This window comes from Somniosus microcephalus, chromosome 9, assembly GCF_052327205.1.
Source record: "Somniosus microcephalus isolate GS21.2 chromosome 9, FLI_Smic_1.0, whole genome shotgun sequence".
Taxonomy (NCBI): domain Eukaryota; kingdom Metazoa; phylum Chordata; class Chondrichthyes; order Squaliformes; family Somniosidae; genus Somniosus; species Somniosus microcephalus.
In genome coordinates, this window is record NC_140995.1 from 69,235,813 (window position 1) to 69,261,266 (window position 25,454).

Sequence of the window (25,454 nt, forward strand, 5' to 3'; positions counted from 1 at the left end):
CAAATCCCGGCCAGAATGGATATGATTGGTGTATTCCCCAGCCATGATTGATGGGGGAATTACCCAGAGTATCTGTTGACGCCACTGTCAACCAATGAGTTCGAGGTGGAGCAGGACTCGCAGCAAATAGTCTATTTACACAGCAAACAGTCTATTTAAACAGTGTGCTACAGCAAACAGCCTACAGAGTCTATTTAAAAAGAGTCTCTACGAACAGAACTCGTGACCGAAAATACAGCAATGTCTCCCGATAAAAGCAGGATGCAGTGAGTGGAGGATAATGTAAATTGTGTGTAAAATCACTCCCAGTTGCTTACAGCAATATGGCTGTAACTATCTTCCATTCACTGCATTTTGCTGGAGAAATAATCCTGCTATACTCGGGAGACTCTCCTTGCTGTAGTTTCTGCTATGAGTTCGGTAAATTAAAACCTCAAGTCCAATCCCACCCCGCCTCCAACTTGCTGGCTGACAAAGTGGTGTCAATGTTCACTAGTGGAGAGAGAAACGTCATACTGGTGTGTGCCAATTATTCATCCACAAATATCAGCAACAGTCATTTCAAGCCGCTGGTCCTTCTGCATTTACATAGAAACATAGAAGTTAGGAGCAGGAGTAGGCCATTCGGCCCCTCAAGTCTGCTCCGCCATTCAATGCGATCATGGCTAATCATCCAAATTCAGTACCCTGTCCCTGCTTTCTCCCCATATCCCTTGATCCCCTTAGCCTTAAGAAATATATCTAACTCCTTCTTGAATATATTTAATGAATTTGCCTCAACTGTCTTCTGTGGTAGAGAATTCCACAGGTTCACCACTCTCTGGGTGAAGAAATTCCTCCTCCTCTCAGTCCTAAATGGCTTACCCCTTATCCTTAGACTGTGACCCCATGGTTCTGGACTCCCCCGCCATCGGGAACAGCCTTCCTGCATCTAGTCTGTATAGTCCTGTTAGAATTTTATAAGTTTCAATGAGATCCCCTCTCATTCTTCTAAACTCTAGCGAATATAAGCCTAATCGACCCAATCTCTCTTCATACGTCATTCCTGCCATCCCAGGTATCAGTCTGGTGAATCTTCGCTGCACTCCCTCCAAGGCAAGAACATCCTTCCTCAGATAACGGTGTGGTTTACATAATATGGTCTCGCGAGATTCTTTTTCAGTGTGTGTGTTGCCACCCTGCCGCCCATAGATCGTACTCAGAAAATCCCCCCATCGCACAGTTGTCACGGAAACAGCTGATGAACTGGATGCATCAGTCGTGTTTCCACAGAGAGACGAGTAGTATTTTCACCACCCGTTCACACTGCGGTGAAGCTAGCTCCAGTAGATCACCCGCTCAGGCTGCTGCCCGTCAGCCTCCAGCTGCTGGTGTGAGTTTTATTGATGCAAAGAGTTGACGTCACTACTGCTTTTTTTTACCCTCCTCACTATGATGTGAACGGTACTGTGATGCACTATCAATGGTTTACCACATACTGCAAAGCATCAAAATTATAAAACAATCTTTTTAGTTAGGACGCATTCACACTGGCTGCTTTTGCACAAGTTGGAGGCCCCCAGTGATCCAGCTACCACTGCACCAGTCTGCGGCTCCCAGTTTTATACCTTACTCTTGCCTTGCTACCCAAACGGGGTTCTGCACCAACTCCAAAAAAATGCCAAGTGTCTTGGGAAAGCTTCATTGGAGATAGTCAACAAGCGAATGAGAGCATGACTCAGCATGAGGTTAAAAACCACAGTGCGTTTGCATCTTCATATAGAATCTTACAGCCCATCGTGCCTGTGCCTGCTCTTTGAAAGAGCTATCCAATTAGTCCCACTGCCCTGCTTTTTCCCCATAGCCCTGCAAATTTTTCCTTTTCAAGTATTTATCAATTCCCTTTTGAAAGTTAGTATTGAATCTGCTTTTCAGGCAGTGCATTCCAGATCATAACAACTCGCTGCATATAACAAATTCTCCTTGTCTTCCCCCCCCCCCCCCCCCCGTTTCTTTTGCCAATTATCTTAAATCTGTATCCACTCGGTACTAACTCTTGCCACTAAACAGTTTCTCCCGATCTACTCTATAAAAAGCCCTTCATAATTTTGAACATCTCTATTAAAATCCTATACATGCCTATATCATAACATGTGTAATTCATTGCATGCAAAGTTCTTCGAGATGTTTCTGGAGAGGTTCGATAAGGCACTCTTGCACGGATGTCTGTCTCTGTCTTAAAGCTGTGGAACTGAAGAGGTATTCTGAGAAACCGGTGCGACAGGAATTTCAACATTTGCAGCGGTGAGGTGATTAAAATCTGCATTTTCCACCTCAGATGTAAATATCACAGAGACTGGCCTGGAAGGAGTGTTGTTTGGAATGCTGGATCGCGAGACTGACCGCAAGCTGTGTGCTGACATTCACGACACTTTGGGCCACATGCTTTCATCCTTGGCAGTTCAAAAGCTTTCCCATTGGCTGAAGCTATGTAAAGATGTCCTGGCTGCATCAACTGGTAAGAAATCAAATCGGTATGTAGCGAGTACTGTTCCTGGCAAACAATTTATATTTTTGTGCCTGCTATTTATTTCTATTCTCTCCCCTCCACCCCCAACCCCACCCAAAGGCCTTGCTTGCACGGAGTGCAGGTCAGAGAATTAGGACCATAAGAACATGAGGAGGCCATTCAGCCCCTCGAGCATGTTTCTCTCTTTCCCCCCCCCCCCCCCCCATCATTCAATTAGATCATGGTTGATTTGTATCTTAACTCCATCTACCCACCTTGGTTCCGTAACCCTTAATACCTTCTGCCTCACAAAAATCCTAAGAAATGAGGTTGAATTTGGGGCATGGACTGTTGGTTTGAACTGTTTTGATGAAGGGCCGCAACCCAACATTGGCTCTCCCGTTCTCGGGTGATGAAGGACCTGCTGTATATTTCCAGGTTAATGTTTTTATATCGAGGTTGCTCCCAAGTCAGACGGAGCCACGAATAATGATGAAACTCAGTTTAAAATCCTAACTGTTACAAGTTTGCTCTTCTTTTGTTTTTGGCAAACAGCGTTGTAGATCTCCAGTAGCACAGGTCATTCAGCCCCTCGAGCCTGTTCCTCCAATAAATTAGAACATGGCTGATCTGTATCTTGACTCCATCTACCTGCCTTGGTTCTGTAACCATTAATACCCTTGCCTAACAAAAATCTATCAGTCTGAGTTGAAATTTTCAATTGACCCTCCCCCCCCCCCCCCCCCCCCCCCCCCCCAGCCTCAACAGCTTTTTGGGGGAGAGTTTTCCAGGTTTCCACTACCCTTTGTGTGAAGAAGTGCTTCCGGACATCACCCCTGAATGGCCTGGCTTTAATTTTAAGGTTATGCCCCCTTGTTCTGGACTCCCCACCAGAGGAAATAGTTTCTCTCTATCTACCCTATCAACTCCTTTAATCATCTTTAACACCTCAATTAGATCAGCCCTTAACCTTCTATACTCAAGGGAATACAAGCCTAGTCTGTACAACTTGTTTTCGTAATTTAACCCTTTTAGCCCTGTCTTGTGTGGGCTCGAGTGGTCACACAATGCCTTCAGTGGTAAATCTTCTAGTTGCTGAGGGGCCTGCTCTTTGATTTCAGAGGACAGACGTTGAGCCCATGCCCAGCTGACAATTTGCGCACAGCAAGCTCCCACAAACAGCACTGTGATAATGACCAGATCATCTGTTTTACTGATGTTGATTGGGGGATGAATATTGGCCAGGACTTCAGGGAGAACTCCCCTGCTCTTCTTCAAATAGTGCCATGGGATCTTTCACATCCACCTGAGAGGGCAGACGAGCCTTGGTTAAACATCTCATCTGAAAGACAGCACCTCTGACAATGCAGCACTCCCTCAGTACTGTGTGTCAGCCTGGATTATGTGCTCAAGTCTCTGAAGTAGGACTTGAACCCATGACCTTCTGACTCCGAGGCGAGAGTAAAAAGTGATGTTCTAATTGGGATCTTTTAATGACTTTACAGATGCAAGTGCTAAGGGGCAATTAGAAGCAATGAGGGATGAAGATGGAGAGAAAAAGGACGAAATGGACGATGAGATTATGTTCACTGGCACAGGCGACGATGAGAAATCCAAGCCTTGCGTTGCTCCGCGGTGGGCCACCCGCGTGTTTGCTGCCGAGTGTCTGTGCCGTATCATCCAACTGTGCGAGAACGCAGACAAGGCGCACTTCGATCTCGCCAAGGCCAGGGCCGCAAGACTGAAGAGTCCCAAAAGTAGGTCCCGTGCTCGGGTCGTTGGCTCAGTTGGTTGCTGTTCTTTCCCCACAGGGCAAAGTCTCACTCCCTTGGCGTGGCTTCGAAAATTGGTGACTGTCGCAAGTAATTCCACGAAGCTATCGCATCGACTTGAAAGTGCCTGTGTTTCAGTGACATGTCGAGTATCATACGGCAACGTTTATAACATAAAAATTATGAGTCCCTTTGTACGCTTCACTTAAATTGCAGTGTTTAATTTTTGTTACCTCTGGACTCGATTATTCCAACACTCCCCTGCCCGGCCTTCTACCTTCCGTAAACTTCAGCTCATCCAAAACTCTGCTGCCCTTGTCCTAACTCACACCAAATCCCGTTCACCCATCACCCCTGCGCTCGCCGACTTACATTGGCTCCCAGTCCGGCAAAGCCTCAATTTTAAAATTCTCATCCTCGTGTTAAAATCCCTCCGTGGCTTCGCCTCCCTCTCGCTGTAACCCCCTACAGCCCTCCCGAGATATCTGCGCTCCTCCAATTCTGGCCTCTTGCGTATCCCTGATTTTCCACCATTGGTGTCCGTGCCTTCAGCTGCATTGGCCCTAAGCTCTGGAATTACCTCCCTGAGCCCCTCTCCTCCTTGAAGACACTCCTTAAAACCTACCTCTTTGATCAAGCTTTTGGTCACCTGTCCTAATATCTCCTTATATGGCTCGTTGTCAAATTTTGTTTGATAACATTCCTGTGAAGCACCTTGGGATGTTTTACTACGTTAAAGGCGCTATATATGAGTGCAAGTTGTTGTATAAAATATGCAGAGCACAAATTAAAACAAGCTATTTTCACCAACATAACAAATGCTTTTGAAATGGCCCAGGTGATTCGGGGCTGCGGGGGGTGGAATTCTGACATTGTATGTGTATTTTGCCAGATGGCCAGTATTTTAGTCTCCTCTCTTTGATTATTATGCAGGTGACCTGTTGGTGTTGCATCTTTCCGACCTTATTCGCATGGCTTTCATGGCCGCCACTGACCACAGCAACCAGTTGAGAATGGCCGGACTTCAGGCACTCGAGGATATCATCAAGGAGTTTGCTTCTGTCCCGGAGCCCGAGTTTCCAGGCCATGTGATCTTGGAACAGTATCAGGCAAATGTAAGATTCGCACCACCAGAAAGCACAGGCTTGTAATGTATGTGTACTTAATTTGTTACACAATTATAGTATGAATTAATCAGGTTAGTGAAGCAGTTAAACATGGAGGTGTCTATGTGCACTTCCTGCCTACTTTTGCCATTATAAATTCCGGTGTCCCCATTTATAATGGGAACTGCCCATGTAAATTTGTCGTGCTGTAATTACACCCTCTCACCAGTGGAGCTGCTGCCGCACCTTAGCAGGAGGGTGTATTTCATAGTCATAGTCATAATGGCACAGAAGGAGGCCATTCGGCCCATCGAGTCCGCGTCAGCTCTCTGCAGCGCAATCCAGTCAGTCCCATTCCCCCGCTCTATCCCCGTAGCCCTGCAAGTTTATTTCCCTGAAGTGCCTATCCAGTCTCCCCTTGAAAACATTGAGTGTCTCCGCTTCCACCACTTCCGTCGGCAGCGAGTTCCAGGTTCTCACCACTCGCTGCGTAAAAAAAGTTTTCCCTCACATCCCCCCTGTATCTTTTGCCCAAAACCTTAAATCTGTGTCCCCTAGTCCTTGTACCATCAACTAGCGGGAACAACCTTTCCCCGTCTAGCCTATCCAAACCCGTCATAATCTTGTACACCTCTATCAAATCACCCCTCAACCACCTTTGTTCTAATGAAAACAAATCCAACTTCTCCAACCTGTCCTTGTAGCCAAGATTCCCCATCCCCGGAACCATTCTGGTAAATCTCCTCTGCACCCTCTCAAGGGCCTTCACATCCTTCCTAAAGTGTGGTGACCAGAACTGGACGCAATACTCCAGTTGTGGTCTAACCAGCGCTTTATAAAGATTCAGCATAACTTCTCTACTTTTGTACTCAATACCTCTATTTATGAAGCCCAAGATCCCATATGCTTTGCTAACCACTCTCTCAATATGTCCTGCCACCTTCAGGGACCTATGCACATTAATTCCCAGGTCCCTCTGTCCCTACACACTCTTTAAAACTGTGCCATTAAGTGTATATTGCCTCTCCCTGTTCCTTCTGGCAAAATGCATCACCTCACACTTCTCTGTATTAAATTCCATCTGCCACTTGTCTGCCCATTCTGCTAGCCTTTCTATGTCCTGTTGCAGTTGATTGATATCATCATCACTGTTTGCCACTCACCCAAGTTTGGTGTCATCGGCAAATTTAGAAATTCTACTTTGTAATTTACAACATTACAAGTTGGCATTTTTCATTACAAATGTGCTCGTGGGAATTAATAATGAAAATATAGAAATAAGGAGAGTGTATAAATTTAAAATGGGGACTGAATGATGTGGGAGCACTCTTGTTCAATATTGTCTGCCCTCTAACCTTGCTTCACCAAATGAGGTATTTGGTTTTGACTCCCAGTGTGCAATTCATGGGAGATCAATTAGTCTTATTACTTTGCCATTGAGTGCAAGCACACTTTACAGACTTAGTTGGAATCTATCAATCACGTGCACTTACTATTAACGTGATTTTCAGCAACAAACAATGGCCCAGAAATTCGGGTCGGAGGCTTCCCACGGGTGCAAGCCTCCGACCTGCACTTACCTCGCGCGCCGGCCGTTGAGCTGTGGGCCCGCGTGGGATTCCGATCCTGGGCCTGCTCCAACTGCCGGCGCGCAGTGCTTGTGTATCCCGGGGCGCAGTTAGTTTGATGCGTCCCCAATTATCACGTGGGCCATGGAGAGCCAATAGTAGGGAATGCCCATTCATAAAATTGACGGGAAGAGCTGGCAAAACCATAAGCCCCAAAACATCACTAAAACTTCAAATAATTTTTTTTTTTAATCACATTTTTAAAATAACTATAAATGATATAAAATAACTATTTTAAACAATTTAAGTTTTTGAAAAATTAATTACATTTTCTAAGGGCTAAAAATAAACTTCCCTTTAAAGTATTTAAAAATAATAAACCTGTTGGAAAAAAAGTTTTAATTTTAATTAATTCACCACTTACCTTGTTAAAAGCAGGCCTTGCGCCTGCTTTTTATATGTGTAACTCCTGGAGACTTGCCCTCCCGGAAAAACCTGGAAAAAAAACGTAAGTTCGATGCGCACACGCTGCCTCTCCGGCGTATGCGTTCCACCTCTGAACCCCTTCTTTCAAGGGAACGGAAGTTCCGGTTTCCCACGCATGCACAGTGCATGCACGAAACTGGCACTTCCATTGGGCCTACGGGTGAGTACCCCGTGCGTACTCACCCGTGGAGACCTGAATTTCCGGGCCATTGTAAAATTTGTGGAAAGGTGTACAAGGTGCAACGGAGCTTGTAATTTTGTGCACGGTGAGACAACAGGAGATCACTGCTCTCTATAGGGGTACCTTTCTGACTTGGAGCTCCTGACCACGGCGGGGCCTCACCCGCTGCAACTGGGTATCGAGCATGACTGCTTACTGTTTGCGATAGGAAACTGTGTGCAGTGCTCTGCTAGAAATTGAGACCCAAGGCCCAGGCAGACTCCAGGGCAAAGAGTGGGGGGGGAGCCCCCTGGGAGACTCCTCCTGCTCCACCCTGCCGTTATGTTGGGCCCCGATGCAGATTTATGCTAGTGGGGTGCGAAGCAAAATAATTGTAACTGCACACTGTAATGCTCAAGTTACCTTCAGAATAAGTGTATAAGCAATTCCGCAATTCATGAATTCCAAAAGAATTAAACTAACGTGCATAAATGTTGATGTTTTGCTCGTTATATGACTAGAGATATAGAATGTAGAAGCCATGTAACTGTGAGTCTATATAAAGCCTTAGTAAGACCACAGTTGGAGTACTGTGTGCAGTTTTAGGCTCTACACTATGGGAAGAATGTTGAGGCAATAGAGAGGGTACAGTGCAGATTCACTCGGAAGCTGCCTGTTGTGAAAAAATTAAAAAAATTGGGGCTGTTTACGTTGAAACAGGAAATTATGGGGTGATTTGTTTATCATGAAGTGATGAGACAGATTAGATAGAAACAGACTCTCTGATGAATGATGGGTCTAAAACAAGAGGATGTAGATATAAAATTAAATGCAAGAGATATGGACAGAGTGCAGGTGAAACATATTTTGCACAGAGGGTTGGGACACTTGGATGCATTACTGGAGTTACTGATTGAAGCAGATACTATGTCAACATTTAAGAATAAGTTAGATAGGTGGTTGAAGGAAAGAGGGATAAAGGAATATGGAACAGCGCAGGCACATGGGATTAGGATACTGGTCATGTGGAGATTAACACCAATATGGACTGGTTGGGCCGAATGTCCTGTTTCTGTTTTATAATCTCAGTGTAATTCTGTGTTTCATTATGCATGTGTAAGTGTGATTGTTATGCACCTAAAGGCTAATTTAGTGAGACTGCATTTCACTAGATACGAGTGTAGGTTGGCGATCGGGCTATAACGTTAACGCTCTGATATTCTGACCACTAGCGATATTCTGTTCCAGCCACAAAATGATAGCTCTACTCTTTCTTTCTCTCATCAATTACGGAGACGTTTTGGGGTTTTGAGCCTAGCGTTTCAAACTTGTGATTGGTGCCAGTAAGGGTCACCAGGAACGAGCTAAGAAGAGTAGTGTGAGGCGTTTGCACAGTATGAAATTTCATCAATACTGGATTAAGGCTTTGAATCTTAGTCATACATTCCAACTCTCAGTTCAGTGCATACGGAGTTTCACATACCGGAGCCAAAAGGTAGAGGATTACCCAAAGGTTGATGGAAAACAATAGCAGAGGAATCTAGGCCACTCCACTATTGAGCAAACCTGCTCTTCTAAGTTCTGAGACTTTGCTTCAGGGATTCTAAACAGTGTGCATGGGACACTTGATGCCACCATGCACCCTTCCTCTAAATTTATGCCAGGCCCGCACGAGCTGCTGTTGCTCCACCTCCCTATTCTGTATCAATTCAAAAATGTTGGCACAGAGTGCCAGCAGGAAAATTTCATGCTGTCGTGTATGTGGAACTGCATCCCGGACAGAACAGCACAGACATTCAAATGCTGTTAAACAACTGTTTAAACCAGGGTTCCCAAAGCCTATATTAGATTATGAGAATATGTGGCATGACAATTTGTACTACAGTGCAATTAGTATAGTGCAATACATTTATTACAAAGTAATTAGTACAATACTTTTAGTACTACAGTACATTTACTCCAATAGAGTTGGTACAGTACATTGCATTTAGTACTACAGTGCAATTCGTATAATACATTTAGTACTACGTAAATAGTACAATACATTACATTTGTTACTACAGTATATTTAGTACCGTACAATGATTACTGTAATTCCATTTAGTGGTAGTATATAATACATTACAATTAGTGATACAGTACATTACATTTAATACTACGTAAATAGTACAATACATTACATTTGTTACTACAGTATATTTAGTACTGTACAATGATTACTGTAATTCCATTTAGTGGTAGTATATTAAATGTACTGTATTTAATACATTACAATTAGTGATACAGTACATTACATTTAGTACTTCGTAAATAGTACAATACATTACATTTGTTACTACAGTATATTTAGTACTGTACAATGATTACTGTAATTCCATTTAGTGGTAGTATATTAAATGTACTGTATTTAATACATTACAATTAGTGATACAGTAAATTACATTTAGTACTACGTAAATAGTACAATACGTTACATTTGTTACTACAGTATATTTAGTACCGTACAATGATTACTGTAATTCCATTTAGTGGTAGTATATAATACATTACAATTAGTGATACAGTACATTACATTTAGTGGTAGTATATAATACATTACAATTAGTGATACAGTACATTACATTTAGTGCTACGCTGCACTAAATATATTACCATTCGTACTGCAGTATGTTTAGTACGATTGTATAATTTCTCTGATTTCTCCACATTCCCAAAACGTACCAAGATAAAATTGACTAGACATGGCTCTTCCTCACAGTTGCCACTGGATACACACAGGCACATTGTTACACTGCCTGTTCTTTTCTTATTTAAAAAAATGCATATACCCAAGGACATGTACCCACAGAAACATGTACCACATGCACCTACGCACATGCGCAATCAAACGCTGCCTCAATGATATAAATATATATGGTAAATTTGTCGATCCCAGGGGGAACTTGTCCAAAGGGAACGAGGGTTGGATAATTTCCCCTTTCTAAGATTATACTCCATCTTGATAAATACATCATTCTGTATTCAGACTCTGTGTACAAATAAGATACTGCCTTTGTGCTATAGGGAGCCCGGGTTAGGTTCAGAACGAGGGCTTCTACAGTGTGATGGGGAAAACTCACCTGAACATCCAGGCTGCAAGTTTGTTAGAGGAACTAAAGGGTGAAATCACCGATTCTGCCATTTCCGCGGGGATCTAGGGGGAGACCAGCTCAGAGATGGGCCTGCAACGCTGTAGCGCTGAATTCTGCAACCAACACTACACTGGGAGCATAGACTCGCTGAATTTAACCACCATCCCTGTCACAATAAGGGAGCACGGTGCGGGTGAATTTACTCTGTATTCTCGGGTGTTTATCCTTGTCACAATAAGGGAGCACGGTGTTGGTGAATTTACTCTGCATTCTCGGGCATTTATCGTTGTCACAATGAGGGAGCACAGTGTGGGTGAATTTACTCTGTATTCTCGGGCATTTATCGTTGTCACAATGAGGAAGCACGGTGTGGGTAAATTTACCCTGTATTCTCAGGTGTTTATCGTTGTCGCAATAAGGGAGCATGGTGTGGGTGAACTTACCCTGTATTCTCGGGTGTTTATCGTTGTCACAATAAGGGAGCACGGTGCGGGTGAATTTACCCTGTATACTCGGGTGTTTATCGTTGTCACAATAAGGGAGCATGGTGTGGGTGAATTTACTCTCTGTTCTCGGGTGTTTATCGTTGTCACAAATAGGAAGCACGGTGCAGGTGAATTTACTCTGTATTCTCGGGTGTTTATCGTTGTCACAATTAGGAAGCACGGTGCGGGTGAATTTACCCTGTATACTCGGGTGTTTATCGTTGTCGCAATAAGGGAGCATAGTGTGGGTGAACTTACCTTGTATTCTCGGGTGTTTATCGTTGTCACAATAAGGGAGCACGTGCGGGTGAATTTACCCTGTATTCTCGGGTGTTTATCGTTGTCACAATTAGGGAGCACGGTGCGGGTGAATTTACTCTATTCTCGGGTGTTTATCGTTGTCACAATTAGGAAGCACGGTGCGGGTGAATTTACCCTGTATACTCGGGTGTTTATCGTTGTCGCAATAAGGGAGCATGGTGTGGGTGAACTTACCCTGTATTCTCAGGTGTTTATTGTTGTCACAATAAGGGAGCACGGTGTGGGTGAATTTACCCTGTATTCTCGGGTGTTTATCATTGTAACAATAAGGGAGCACGGGGCGGGTGAATTTACCCTGTATTCTCGGGTGTTTATCGTTGTCGCAATAAGGGAGCATGGTGTGGGTGAATTTACCCTGTATTCTCGGGTGTTTATTGTCACAATAAGGGAGCACAGTGCGGGTGAATTCACCCTGTATTCTCGGGTGTTTATCATTGTAACAATAAGGGAGCACGGTGCGGGTGAATTTACCCTGTATTCTCGGGTGTTTATTGTCACAATAAGGGAGCACGGTGTGGGTGAATTTACCCTGTATTCTCGGGTGTTTATCCCTGTCACAATATGAGAGCACGGTGCGGGTGAATTTACCCTGTATTATCGGGTGTTTATCGTTGTCACAATGAGGGAGCATGGTGTGGGTGAATTTACCCTGTATTCTCAGGTGTTTATCCCTGTCGCAATGAGGGAGCATGGTGCGGGTGAATTTACCCTGTATTCTCGGGTGTTTATCGTTGTCACAATAAGGGAGCACGGGGCGGGTGAATTTACTCTGTATTCTCGGGTGTTTTTCCCTGTCACAATAAGGGAGCACGGTGCGGGTGAATTTACTCTGTATTCTCGGGTGTTTTTCCCTGTCACAATAAGGGAGCACGGTGTGTGTGAATTTACCCTGTATTCTCGGGTGTTTATCCCCTGCGCAATGGTGCTCTGGTTCTATTCGTTTGTGGAGGTTGAAGCTCTTTCAGTGAATGGGGATGACCGTGCCTGCAGTAAAATGGTGTTAGTCTGCTGGTGGGAGTGTTGTGCTGTATCAATGGTATTTTCAGCATCAGTGAACTGTTTTGTTTTAATTCAGGTTGGAGCAGCCTTGAGACCAGCCTTTTCCCAGGATACTCCATCCGACATCACTGCTAAAGCCTGTCAGGTAATTAGTTAGCCACTGTGGAATCCACAATGAAATAACTGATCAAGATGATATTAGGAAAGCAAAGAGAGAGCATGAAAACTTCTTGGCAAGTAAAATCAAGGAAAACCCAAAGATGTTTTACAGATATATTAAGAGTAAGCGGATAACTGAAGAAAGGGTAGGGCCTATTAGAGATCATGAGGGTAATCTGTGTGTGGAGGCAGGAGACGACGGTAGGGTTCTTAATGAATACTTTGCGTCTGTTTTCACAGAGGGGCGAAGCAGACATTGCTATCGGCGGGGGAGGAGTGTGAAATATTAGATGAAATAAACATAGTGAGAGAGGAAGTATTAAGGGGCTTAGCAGCTTTAAAAGTGGATAAAACTCCAAGCCCGGATGAAATGTATCCCAGGCTGTTAAGCGAAGTAAAAGAGGAAATAGCAGAGGCCCTGACCATCATTTTTCAATCCTCTCTGGCTTCAGGTGTGGTGCCGGAAGACTGCTAATGTGGTACTCTTGTTTAAAAAGGGAGAAAAGGATAGACTGAGTAATTACAGGCCAGTCAGCCTAACCTTGGTGGTGGGAAAATTACTGGAAAGAATTCTGAAAGACGGGATAAATCTTCATTTAGAAAGACACGGATTAATCAAGGATAGTCAGCACGGATTTGTTAAGGGAAGGTCGTGTCTGACAAACTTGATTGAATTTTTTGAGGAGCTAACAAGGAGGGTAGATGAGGGTAGTGCGTTTGATGTAGTGTATATGGACTTTAGCAAGGCTTTTGATAAGGTTGCACATGGCAGACTGGTCATGAAGTTAAAAGCCCATGGGATCCAGGGCAAAGTGTCAAGTTGGATTCAAAACTGGCTTGGAGACAGGAAGCAGAGGGTAATGATTGATGGGTGTTTTTGTGACTGGAAGGCTGTTTCCAGTGGGGTTCTGCAGGGCTCAGTACTAGGTCCCTTGCTTTTTGTGGTATATATCAACGATCCTGACTTGAATATCGGGGGTATGATTAAGAAGTTTGCAGATGATACTAAAATCGACTGCGTGGTTGATACTGAAGAAGGAAGCTGTAGACTGCAGGAAGATATCAATAAATTGGTCAGGTGGGCAGAACAGTGGCAAATGGAATTCAAAAGTGTGAGGTAATGCATTTGGGGAGGGCCAACAAGGAAAGGGAATGCACATTAAATGGTAGGACACTGAGTAGTGTAGAGGAACAAAGGGACCTTGGATGCATGTCCACAGATCCCTGAAGGTAGCAGGCCAAGTAGATAAGGTGGTTAAGAAGGCATACGGAATGCTTGTCTTTATTAGCCATGGCATAGAATACAAGAGCAGGGGGGTTATGCTTCAACTGTATAAAACACTGGTTGGGCCTCAGCTAGAGTACTGCGTGCAGTTCTGGTCCACACATTACAGGAAAGATGTGATTGCACCAGAGAGGATACAGAGGAGATTTACAAGGATTTTGCTGGGAGTAGAGAATCTTAGCTATGAGGAAAGACTGGATAGGCTGGGTCTGGTTTCCTTGGAACAGATGAGACTGAGGGGAGACCTTATTGAGGTGTATAAAATTATGAGGGGCATAGATAAAGTGGATAGAAAGGACCTATTTTCCTTAGCAGAGGGGTCAAAAACCAGGGGGTACAGATTTAAAGTAATTGGTGGAAGGTTTAGAGGTGATTTGAGGGGAAATGTCTTCATCCAGAGGGTTGTGGGGGTCTGGAACTCACTGCCTGAAAGGGTGGTAGAGGCAGGAACCCTAACCACATTTAAAAAGTACTTGGATGTGCACTTGGAATGCTGTAACCTGCAAGGCTACGGATCAAGAGGTGGGAAGTGGGATTAGGCTGGATAGCTCTTTGTTGGCCGGCGTGGACACAATGGGCCGAAATGGCCTCCTTCCGTGCTGTAACTTTCTATGATTCTATGATCATTAACACGCTCAAACTTCACTGAAAGCGAACCATATCTAGATGATCTCCATGCAATTATTTAGTGGCTTTTTTTTCATAAATAAATCATATGTTTTCTGTTAATAGTCGCGTCGATGTGAATTTACCCTGTATTCTCGGGTGTTTATACCTGTCCGGTTAACAACAACTTGCATTTATATAACGTGGGGCGATAGTTAACATAGTAACGGTTTCAGACAGGAGAACACCTTCGGCCCATCTAGAATACCTATCCACACACTTCCCTTGGACCATTTCTAATACTCCTGAATCCCATTTGTTGATAAGAACCTGTCTACTTCCTTCTTGAAACCCATTGAGGTTTCTTGTTCCACCACCTGTGCCAGTAATTTGTTGCACATACTTACCGCCCTTTTAGTAAAACAGGTTCCACCTGCATTTCCTATTTTCTTTTGTTAGGAACATTCAGCCCCTTGAGCCTACTCTGCCATTCAGTTAGATCACGGCTGATATGTACCTTAACCCTATTTACCCGTCTTTCCTCCATATCTCTTGATACCCTTACCCAACTAAAATCTATCAATCTCAGTCTCAAATCTCCAGCATCCACAGCTATTTAGGGGGAGAGAGTTCCAGATTTCCACTAGCCTTTGTGTGAAGAAGTGCTTCCTGATTTCAGTCCTGAATGGCCTAACTCTAATTTTAAGATTGTGACCTCTTGTTCTGGACTCCCCCACCAGAGGAAATAGTTCCTCTCTATCTACCCTATCAACTCCCTTTTATCATTTTAAACACCTCAATGAGATCATCTTTCAACCGTATGAACGTGAGTGAATACAAGCTGTCCTCAGTGTAACCCTTTAAGCCCTGATATCACTCTGGTGAATATGTGCTGTACCCGCTTGAGATAAAGAGCAACATTCCATTTGCTTTTTGACTGCTTTTTGTACCTGTGCACTAACTTTTCGTGATTTGTGCACGTGGACGCCCAAACCCCTTTGCCCCTCCACAGCTCCTAGTCTCTCACCATTAAGAAAACATTCCGATTTATCTTTCACAAATCCAAAATGGATGACCTCGCACTTCCCCACCTTGAATTCCATCTGCCACAGTTTTGCCCACTCACTTAATCAGTAACTTCCTGCTGCCATCTGCACAAATTATGATGCCTTCTAGCTTAGTACCCTCTGCAAACTTGGATATACAACTCTCTATTCCTTCATCCAGGTCTTTATTATAGATGGTGAAAAGCTGAGGCCCCAGAACAGATGATATTTCGGGAGCACCACTTGCCACATCCCGCCAATCTGTCCTTAATTTGTAAATATGACCTCTTGTGCTTAAATTCTGTACATGGAAGAAGAGCTATAACTGGGATACAATTTGACCAAAGCTTTCAAAATATTCAAGACTTCTGTCATCTCTCCCTCTCGGTCTTCTCTCAATAAAGAAAAGACCCAGGCTAGTTGATCTTTGCTCCTATGAGATTGAGGGAGGGGTGACTACCTCTTTTAAACAAATTCCTTTTTAACCGTTGGACCTCAGCAAAAATGGATAACCTAAAGTCACCACCTCTATCTTAAGAGGCCTCACAATAACCTTGGTTTATGAAATATTTTGTGAAATCCAGCAGCGCCTCGATTTTAAAATCCTCATCCTTGCTTTCAAATCCCTCCATGGCCTCGCCCCTCCCCATCTCTGTAACTTCCTCCAGCCCTACAACCCTCCCAAATCTCTACGCACCTCCAAGTCTGGTCTCTTGCGCATCCCCAATTTTCATTGCTCCACCATTGGTGGCCGTGCCTTCTGTTGCCTAGGCCCTAAACTCTGGAATTCCCTGCCTAAACCTCTCCTCCTTTAAGACGCTCCTTAAAACCTACCTCTTTGACCAAACCTTTTGGTCACCTGTCCTAATATTTCCTTATGTGGCTCAGCGTCAAATTTTTTTTGATTACGCTCCTGTGAAGTGCCTTGTGATATTTTACTACGTTAAAGATGCTATATAAATGCAAGTTGCTGCTGTTGTCAAAAGTTGTTTGGCGCGTTAAAACTGTGTTTGCTGCCTTTGCAGAGGAATTGATTGTGGTTACTACCTGTTGCAGGTTTGCAGCACCTGGATTGGAAGTGGGGTGGTTAGTGACCTGAACGATCTGCGCAGAGTTCACAATCTGTTGGTATCTTCTTTAGACAAGGTGCAATCTGGAAAGGGCTCCCTGAGCCAACTATACAGTGAGAGTGCTACCACAATGGAGAAGCTGGCCGTGCTTAAAGCATGGGCAGAGGTAAGCTTACAAGGGAGGGGTGTGGGGTATAGATTAAAATGATAAATTCAGCAGAATAAATGTCCAAGCGCAAACACAACTCCTTCCTGTCCACCCATCCTCACCCGTCAGTGGCTTATGCTGGGCTCAGCCCCACAGGTGCCGGCATCTCTGCAGTACCACGCCCAATTAAGCGTGGGCAGCTGGTTATTTGACTGTGGAGTGCATCACCGCCGGGCGCAATCCTGCCCTGAACCAAAACTCGCTTTCCAACAGGAGTTGGTGCACAACCACCAGGAGCCGGAGCCCTGGCTGATTTTGTTTCATGCCGCAGCCTGAGATTAGAATGAATTGTCTGTTTGTTTTAACCTGTAGCAGGAATCACGTGTTTAATTAACTGCAGCTTCAGTGTTTGAGCCTCAAACATACTAGAATATTCACTGTATTGACTGCTTAACTCATGCAGTACTAGCTTTGTTCTTTCATTGTGACATTAATCCCTGCAACAATCAGATCCTTTGCTGTAGCAATCTATCTGCCAATGGAAGGTAGCAGTGACGGAGTAATTCATTGTTCAAAGTGTTTACAGGATTGCCTCGACAGCTGTATATTAATATAAACGCACCACCGTTTCATTCAAATCCATCTTGTTGCACAGTATCTATATTAGAACGTAAGAAATAGGAGCAGGAGTAGGCCATCCGGCCCCTCGAGCCTGCTCTGCCATTCAATAAGATCATGGCTGATCATCGACCTCAACTCTGCTTTCCTGCCCAATCTCCATTTCCCTTGATTCCCCATGAGTCCAAAAATCTATCTATCTCAGCCTGGAATATACTCAAAGACTCAGCATTCACAGCCCTCTGGGGCAGAGAAATCCAAAGATTCACAACCCTCTGAGTGAAGAAATTCCTCCTCATCTCAGTCTTAAATGGCCTACCCCTTATCCTGAGACTATGCCCTCTAGTTCTAGACACTCCAGCCAGGGGAAACAACCTCTCAGCATCTACCCGTCAATCCCCCTCAGAATCTTGTGTTTCAATGAGATCACCTCTGATTCTTCTAAACTCCAGAGTATAGGCCCATTCTACACAATCTCTCATCATAGGACAGCCCTCTCATCCCAGGAATCAATCTAGTGAACCTTCGTTTCACCGCCTCCAAGGCAAGTACAGGAAACTTTTTTTTATCCGGCACGGACGGGACCGACGTGGTGCCGGTTCATCAAAAATTCTGGATAACCGAACGCTATAGTAAAAGATACGGAGCTGAGAGCTCCGTATAAAGCAACAAACCCTGTTGCTAGCTTCAGAACAATGGGTACAAGTTGCAAGCGTCTCTGTAGCTTAGCAACAGCTGCAGCCACACCCTTGCACAGCAACAAATGGAGTAAAAAAAAGTAATAAGTTACCTGAACCTACTCCTGAATTTTGCCGGTTAACCGAGATTTCCGGTTATGTAGGTGCCGGTAAATCTAAAGTTTCCTGTATATCCTTCCTTAGATAAGGAGAGCAAAACTGTGCACAGTACTCCAGGTGTGGTCTCACCAAGGCCCTGTACAATTGTAGCAAGACTTCCTTACTCTTATACTCCAAACCCCTTGCAATAAAGGCCAACATGCAAGCTAGCTTTCTGTGTTTCTTGCACAAGGGCACCCAAATCTCTGAACACCAACATTTGAAAGTTTCTTACCATTTAAAAAAAATATTCTGTTTTTCTATTCTTCCTACCAAAGTGAATAACCTCACATTTCCCTACTTTATACTCCATCTGCTACCTTACTGCCCACTCACTTAATCTATCTATATCCCTTTGCAGACTCATTACAGGGTCATCTCAGCAAGCCTGTGCTCCCGGTAAAGCGGAGTGTCGGTTAGTGTCAGTGGCTCAGTTGGTAGCACCCTCGCCTCTGAGTCAGAAGGTTGTGGGTTCAAGTCTCACTCTGGGACTTGAGTGCAAAAATCTAGGATGACGCTCCCAGTTCAGTGCTGAGGGAGTGCTGCACTGTCAGAGGTGCCGTCTTTCGGATGAGACATTAAACCGAGGCCCCATCTGCCCTCTCAGGTGGACGGAAATGATCCCATGGCACTATTTCAAAGAAGAGCAGGGGAGTTTTCCCCGGTGTCCTGGCTAATATTTATCCCTTAACCAACATCACCAAGAGCAGATTATCTGGAGTTATCACATTGCTGTTTGTGGGAGCTTGCTGTGTGCAAATTGGCTGCCGCGTTTCCGATATTACAACAATGACTACACTTCAAAAAGTACTTCATTTGGCTGTAAAGCACTTTGGGACGTCCGGTGATCGTGAAAGGAGCTTTGTAAATGCAAGTTTTTCTTTCTTTTAGTGAGTCGGCACTACAATGTTGTAGCCCTTTCTCTCACCTGTGCTCCCTTTGAGTGCAGCTCCTCATTGGTAGCTTGGGATGTTACCCATATAATCACCGAGTTAAGATGCCCCTGTAATAATCCACCTGCCTTCATAATCTTTTTCCCAATCCTACATTTTTATAGCTAGGGTTAACCTGGGAGATTCATTTCCCTCTGTTCTGTCTACTTAATTCAAGAACTGCCATGTCAAATATAATTGAGCAATGTATTTGTGTGACCTTGGGAACACCATTCCTCCTTTCACTTAACCTGACACTTGTCTTTCATCACTCCAGGTCTACGTTGTAGCTATGAAGACCAAGAAGGAAGCAGAGACCAAGCCGGTGACACCTGTGAAGAATAAGGATGACGATGATGATTTTGATGCCGTGGATGAGCTCCCTCCAGATAGCTTGATCACATTAGTTCAGCCGGAGCTCCCTATTCTCAGCCGTCTCTGGCTTGCTGCGCTGAAGGACTACGCCCTGTTAACTCTGCCAGCTGAATTTGCTAGCCAGTTGCCATCTGATGGTAAGCAGTGCTGTGTTGTACCTGAGCCCTGCCTTGGTTCTGATGAGTGTAAACAAAGCAATTTTAAATTCTCCTTCATATCTAGTTGTCCATATACTGTGGATTTAGCCTCAAGTCAGCCTAGTTACATTGGTGAATCCATGCTGATCAGATCTGACAATACAGCACTTGATTCTGTCAGGTCCATGGCCTCACCACTCCCCATCTCTAACAACCTCCAGTCCTCCAACCCTCCAAGATCTCTGTGCTCCTCCAATTTTGACCTCTTGCACATCCCCGATTTCCATCGCCCCAACCTTTGGCGGCTGTGCTTTCAGCTGCCCAGACCCTAAGCTCTGGAATTGCCTCCCTAAACCTCTCTACCTCTCTCTCCCCTCCTTTAAAACATTCCTTAAAGCCTTTCTCTTTGATCAAGCTTTTGGTCACCTGTCCGAATAGCTCTTTATGGCTCAGTGTCAAATGTTGTCTGGTTACGCTCCTGTGGAGCACCTTGGGACGTTTTACTACGTTAAAGGTGCTATATAAATGCAAATTAAGAACATAAGAAATAGGAGCAGGAGTAGGCCAATCGGCCCCTCGAGCCTGCTCCGCCATTCAATAAGATCATGGCTGATCTGATCCTAACTGCCAATCCACTATCACAGAACCATCTCCTGCATCTAACAGAATTAGACACACGAAATAGGAGCAGGATCAAGCTACACGGTCCCTGGGCCCGCTCCGTTAACCACAGGGCCATGACCGATCCGAACCTAGACTCATGTCCAAATTCTTGCCCGCTCCCCGTAACCCTTAATTCCCTTTACTTCTAGGAAACTGTCTATTTCTGTTTTAAATTTATGTAATGATGTAGCTTCTACAGTTTTTTGGGGCAGCATATTCCATGGACCTACCACCCTCTGAGTGAAGTAGTTCCTCCTCATCTCAGTTTTGAAAGAGCAGCCCCTTATTCTAAGACTATGCCCCCTAGTTCTAGTTTCACCCATCATTGGGAACATCTTCCCTGCATCCACCCGATCCAACCCCTTCACAATCTTATATGTTTCAATAAGATCGCGCCTCATTCTTCTGAACTCCAATGAGTAGAGTCCCAATCTACTCAACCTCTCCTCATATGTCCATCCCCTCATCCCCGGGATTAACCGAGTGAACCTTCTTTGTACTGACTCGCGAGCAAGTATGTCCTTAAGTATGGACACCAAAACTGTACGCAGTATTCCAGGTGTGGTCTCACCAATACCTTGTACAACTGAAGCAATACCTCCCTATTTTTATATTCTATCCCCCTAGCAATGAAAGCCAACATTCCATTGGCCTTCTTAATCACTTGCTGCACCTGCATACTAACCTTTTGAGTTTCATGCACCAGGACCCCCAGATCCCTTTGTATTTCAATACTTTCCAGTTTCTTGCCATTAAGATAATAACTTGCTCTACGATTTTTCCTGCCAAAGTGCATAACCTCACACTTTCCAGTATTGTATTCCATCTGCCAAATCTCTGCCCACTTACTTAGCCTGTCTATGTCCCCTTGAAGGTTTTTTATGACCTCCTCACTCACTACTTTCCCCCCCATCTTAGTATCATCTGCAAACTTTGATATGTTACACTCGGTCCCCTCTTCCAAATCGTTAATATAGATTGTTGTTTGTTTTTCAAACCTTTTTTATTCCTAGATTGTTCTAGGACATTTTTGGTATCTCTCAATGGGTGTGAAATTGGGCTCAGTAACTCTGTAGTTTGGAATAGAGCATGATTGGGAGAACGAGCAGAGGCTATGCAGAGCAGGACAATCTGCTAGAAGCGAGTAGGAGGAGGAGGAGGAAGAGACAGGGAGGCGGCAACCTAGACAGCCCCTTTCTGCCCTGGCTTTACGTGAAGAACCACTTCGAGTGAGATACCAGTAACCGCAACCTCAATTCCCCAGATACCAACAGTCCCACACTCCTTACTTTCCCTCTATCACTGACCATCACAGTGCCCCCTTGGCCACAATTCAAAAATAATAGCCACCAGAAAATAAACATTACAAACCAAATTTGTAAATGACATCATGCTATATTGCATACAAACATAAACTAATCACCCTTGTGTATTCCCTTGGTGCCTGTCTTCTTTGTGCCTTTGCTTGTCCTTGTGCTCCCAAGCAGTGCTACCGCGGAGGCTACAGCATGTGCCACGTCTCACCGCCTGCAAATCCTGCCTGTATGGCATCTTCTAAATTAGGCGCAGTGTCAGTATCTGCGCTGGTGACTGCAAGTGTGAAATCAAGTGATGGTGTGTCTTCTTGCTGTTCCGCCACTGCCTGACCAGGTTGAACTTCTTGGGCATCTGAAAGGAGAAAGGCACAAGGGTAAGAGGTTGTGGTGAAGGGAGGGGTGGGAAAGTAAGAGGTTGCATGCTTGTAAGTCAGAAGAGATTTTGGGATGAGGAGGTAGTGGTATGTGAGAAGGAGGGTGAGATATGAGGATACCATCATCTTCAATTGATTCAGCCCCGCCATGACAATGGTCTCAGCAATTGTCCTTCCACCTAGAAGGACATGGGCAGCAGGCACATGGGAACACCACCACCTCCAAGTCACACACCTTCCTGACTTAGAAGTATATTGCCGATCCTTCATCGTCGCTGGGTCAAAATCCTGGAACTCCCTCCCTAACAACACTGGGCGTACCTTCACCACACGGACTGCAGCGGTTCAAGAAGGCAGCTCACCACCACCTTCTCGAGGGCAATTAGGGATGGGCAATAAATGCTGGCCTTGCCAGCGATGCCCACATCCCATGAACTAATAAAAAAAAAAATAATAATAATGGCCTGCACCGCCTCCTCCATGAGGATTAGGACATGCAGGCGCGCCTGTCCCCCTCCGTTAGCTCCCGATGCCTCCGGTTGTGCTCCACCTTGTCCTGCAAGAGAGAGGGAAGTGGGTCATGCAATCTGTTTGGGTGATGTAGCTGTCATGGTTGAATAGCTGGCAGTGTGTGCAAGCTGTGAGATGTACTTGTGCAGCTTGCAGCAGTGTGAGAGTGCGGTGGAGCATATATGAATGTTAGGTATGAGGCCTGATTGATAGGGATTGTTGGTAGGTGAGTGATGGGGTGTGGTGATTTGAGCCGTGTCTGAGGCTAGTGGTGCAGTTGGTGGGATATGGCATTTGAAGTGCAGCTAGGACCAACCTAAAAAAGGGTATCAGGACTGCCAAAAGGAAACAGACACTGCGGATAGAGGATCATTTCCACAACAACTCGGACCCCCGGTTAGCGATGCCTCCCTTCCGGAGGAGCTTAACAACTTCTACGCTCGCTTCGACAGGGACAACAGGGAGCCGGCTACCAAAGCCTTGCCACCCCCGGAAGACCAGGTGCTCACTCTGTCGACCTCCGACGTAAGGGGTGTTCTACGCGGAGTGAACACACGAAAGGCTGCTGGACCGGATAGCATCCCTGGACGGGTACTCAAGGAATGTGCTGATCAGCTGGCTGATGTCTTCACCGCCATCTTCAATCTGTCATTGGCTCAGGCAGTAGTCCCTACATGCTTCAAGACCGCTACCATTATTCCTGTGCCAAAACAAACGGCTGTGACGTGCCTGAACGACTATCGACCTGTCGCACTCACACCCATCATAATGAAGTGTTTCGAGAGACTGGTCCTGGCTCACATCAAAGCCAGTGTTCCCGCCTCTCGTGACCAACACCAGTTTGCCTATCAAGCAAACAGATCAACGGAGGATGCAATCACAACTGCTCTACACTCGGCACCGAATCACTTAGATGGTAAAGAGACCTACATCAGAATGCTGTTCATAGACTACAGCTCAGCATTCAACACTATCGTCCCCAACAAGCTGGCCACCAAACTCCAAACTCTTGGCCTGAACACTTCCCTCTGCAACTGGACCCTGGACTTCCTAACAAACAGACCCCAGTCTGTCAAGTTAGGTAACCACACCTCCGCCCCCCCCCCCCCCCCCCCGACCCTGAACACGGGGGCCCCACAAGGATGTGTGCTGAGCCCCCTCCTCTACTCCCTCTTCACCCACGACTGTGTGGCTGTTCATGGTTCGAACACCATCATCAAGTTTGCGGATGATACCACGGTAGTAGGCCAGATCACCAACAATGATGAGTCAGCCTACAGGGAGGAGGTCCAGCATCTCGTGAAGTGGTGCGCCGATAACAACCTGGCCCTTAACATCAAGAAAACCAAAGAAATCATTGTGGACTTCAGGAAGTCTAAAGGCGGAAGTCACACCCCCATCCACATCAATGGGGCTGTGGTGGAAAGGGTGGACAGCTTTAAGTTCCTCGGAGTCCACATCATGGAAGACCTCTCCTGGTCCCTCAATACCTCCTCTCTGGTGAAGAAGGCCCAGCAGCGCCTATATTTCCTAAGGAGGCTGAAGGGATGTAACCTGTCACCCCTGATCCTCTCTAACTTTTACCGCTGCACAATAGAGAGCATCCTGACGAACTGTATCACAGTATGGTATGGCAGCTGTAACTACTATGACCGGAAAGCCCTGCAACGGGTAGTCAAAACTGCCCAACGCATTACCGGCACCCGGCTACCGACCATAGAGCACATATACCAGAAACGCTGTTTACGGAGGTCATGGTCCATCATCAAAGACCCTACCCACCCCAGCCACAGTCTGTTCGCCCTCCTGCCATCTGGGAGGCGCTACAGATGCATTCGCACCCGTACGCCCAGATTTAGGAACAGCTTCTTTCCCAGGGCTGTCATCCTACTGAACTCCGCAAATAAACTCTAAAGCCTGCACATCTGCCAATGCACTTTATTATGGTTATGTTTATGTTAATGTATTACAAGCCAAATGTATGTTGAATGTTTAAATGTCTTAATCTAAATGTACACTCTCGGGAGCCGCAAGCCTACATTTCGTTGTACTGCACTTGTGCACTAACAATGACAATAAAAGTTGATTTGATTTGATTTGATTTGAAGATGCATTCACTGACCTTGACCACTCATGTGACGTCATTGAACTACTGGCGGCACTGCATCCAGGTCCTCGGCATGACTCCTGTCATTGACCTCCACGGCTATCTGCTCCCACTGCCTCTCCTGGCCCCCTACAGGACATCTTTCCTATTTTCCACCTCCTCCACCAAGACCTCCAGTGCAATGTCCGAAAATCTTGAAGTCTGCTCTCCCATATTGTGCCATTCTTCCCAGGTCAGATTCACTTCCTGCACGACTTCCAGCACCTGCTCCAGCCACAACGCACCTCCCCTTTAAGAGGTGCAGGCTAGATTTAAGAAATGCTAAGAAGTTACAATTTTAGGCCCCCCTCTGATGCGTGTAGCCAGTGTGCAGTTAGCACTGGTTGCACGCAATAATCATTCTAATGAGCAGCAGCACGAAGTTGGCGTGTCGCCTGCATTTCAATCAACGAGCATAGGTTAATTGTGCATCATGATTCCTGTGCCCATTTTTGGGGGCTATCCAATTTACCACCTCCCACAATGTTTAACATACTGAGGCTGCAGTATATTTATAGCCAATTTGTAGCTGGCCCAGTTTTATTGCACTGTGGCAAGTAGTTGCGTGAACTTGATGTCATTTTATTTTGGTATCTATGAAACTTTGTCAATCAAAAGTGCTTTCAGTTTTGCTGTATAATTTGTGCACCAATCTGTCGCTTGGCAACCATGTATGTTGTGAAGGGGTTTTCCAGAACTTGTTCGGGTGTGCTATCG

At 45.2% G+C, this 25,454-nt stretch overlaps 1 protein-coding gene across 1 annotated transcript in view; it reads left to right on the top strand.

Moving 5' to 3' along the window:
* The window catches only part of heatr5b (HEAT repeat containing 5B), a 243,401-nt gene that overhangs the window by 102,195 nt on the left and 115,752 nt on the right, over positions 1–25,454 (top strand). Inside the window, exons 23-28 of the mRNA XM_085996729.1 lie at positions 2,318–2,497; positions 3,994–4,245; positions 5,194–5,375; positions 12,593–12,661; positions 16,669–16,848; positions 19,494–19,728. Coding sequence (XP_085852855.1) covers positions 2,318–2,497; positions 3,994–4,245; positions 5,194–5,375; positions 12,593–12,661; positions 16,669–16,848; positions 19,494–19,728 — 1,098 coding nt within the window. The remainder of the gene's footprint in view (positions 1–2,317; positions 2,498–3,993; positions 4,246–5,193; positions 5,376–12,592; positions 12,662–16,668; positions 16,849–19,493; positions 19,729–25,454) is intronic.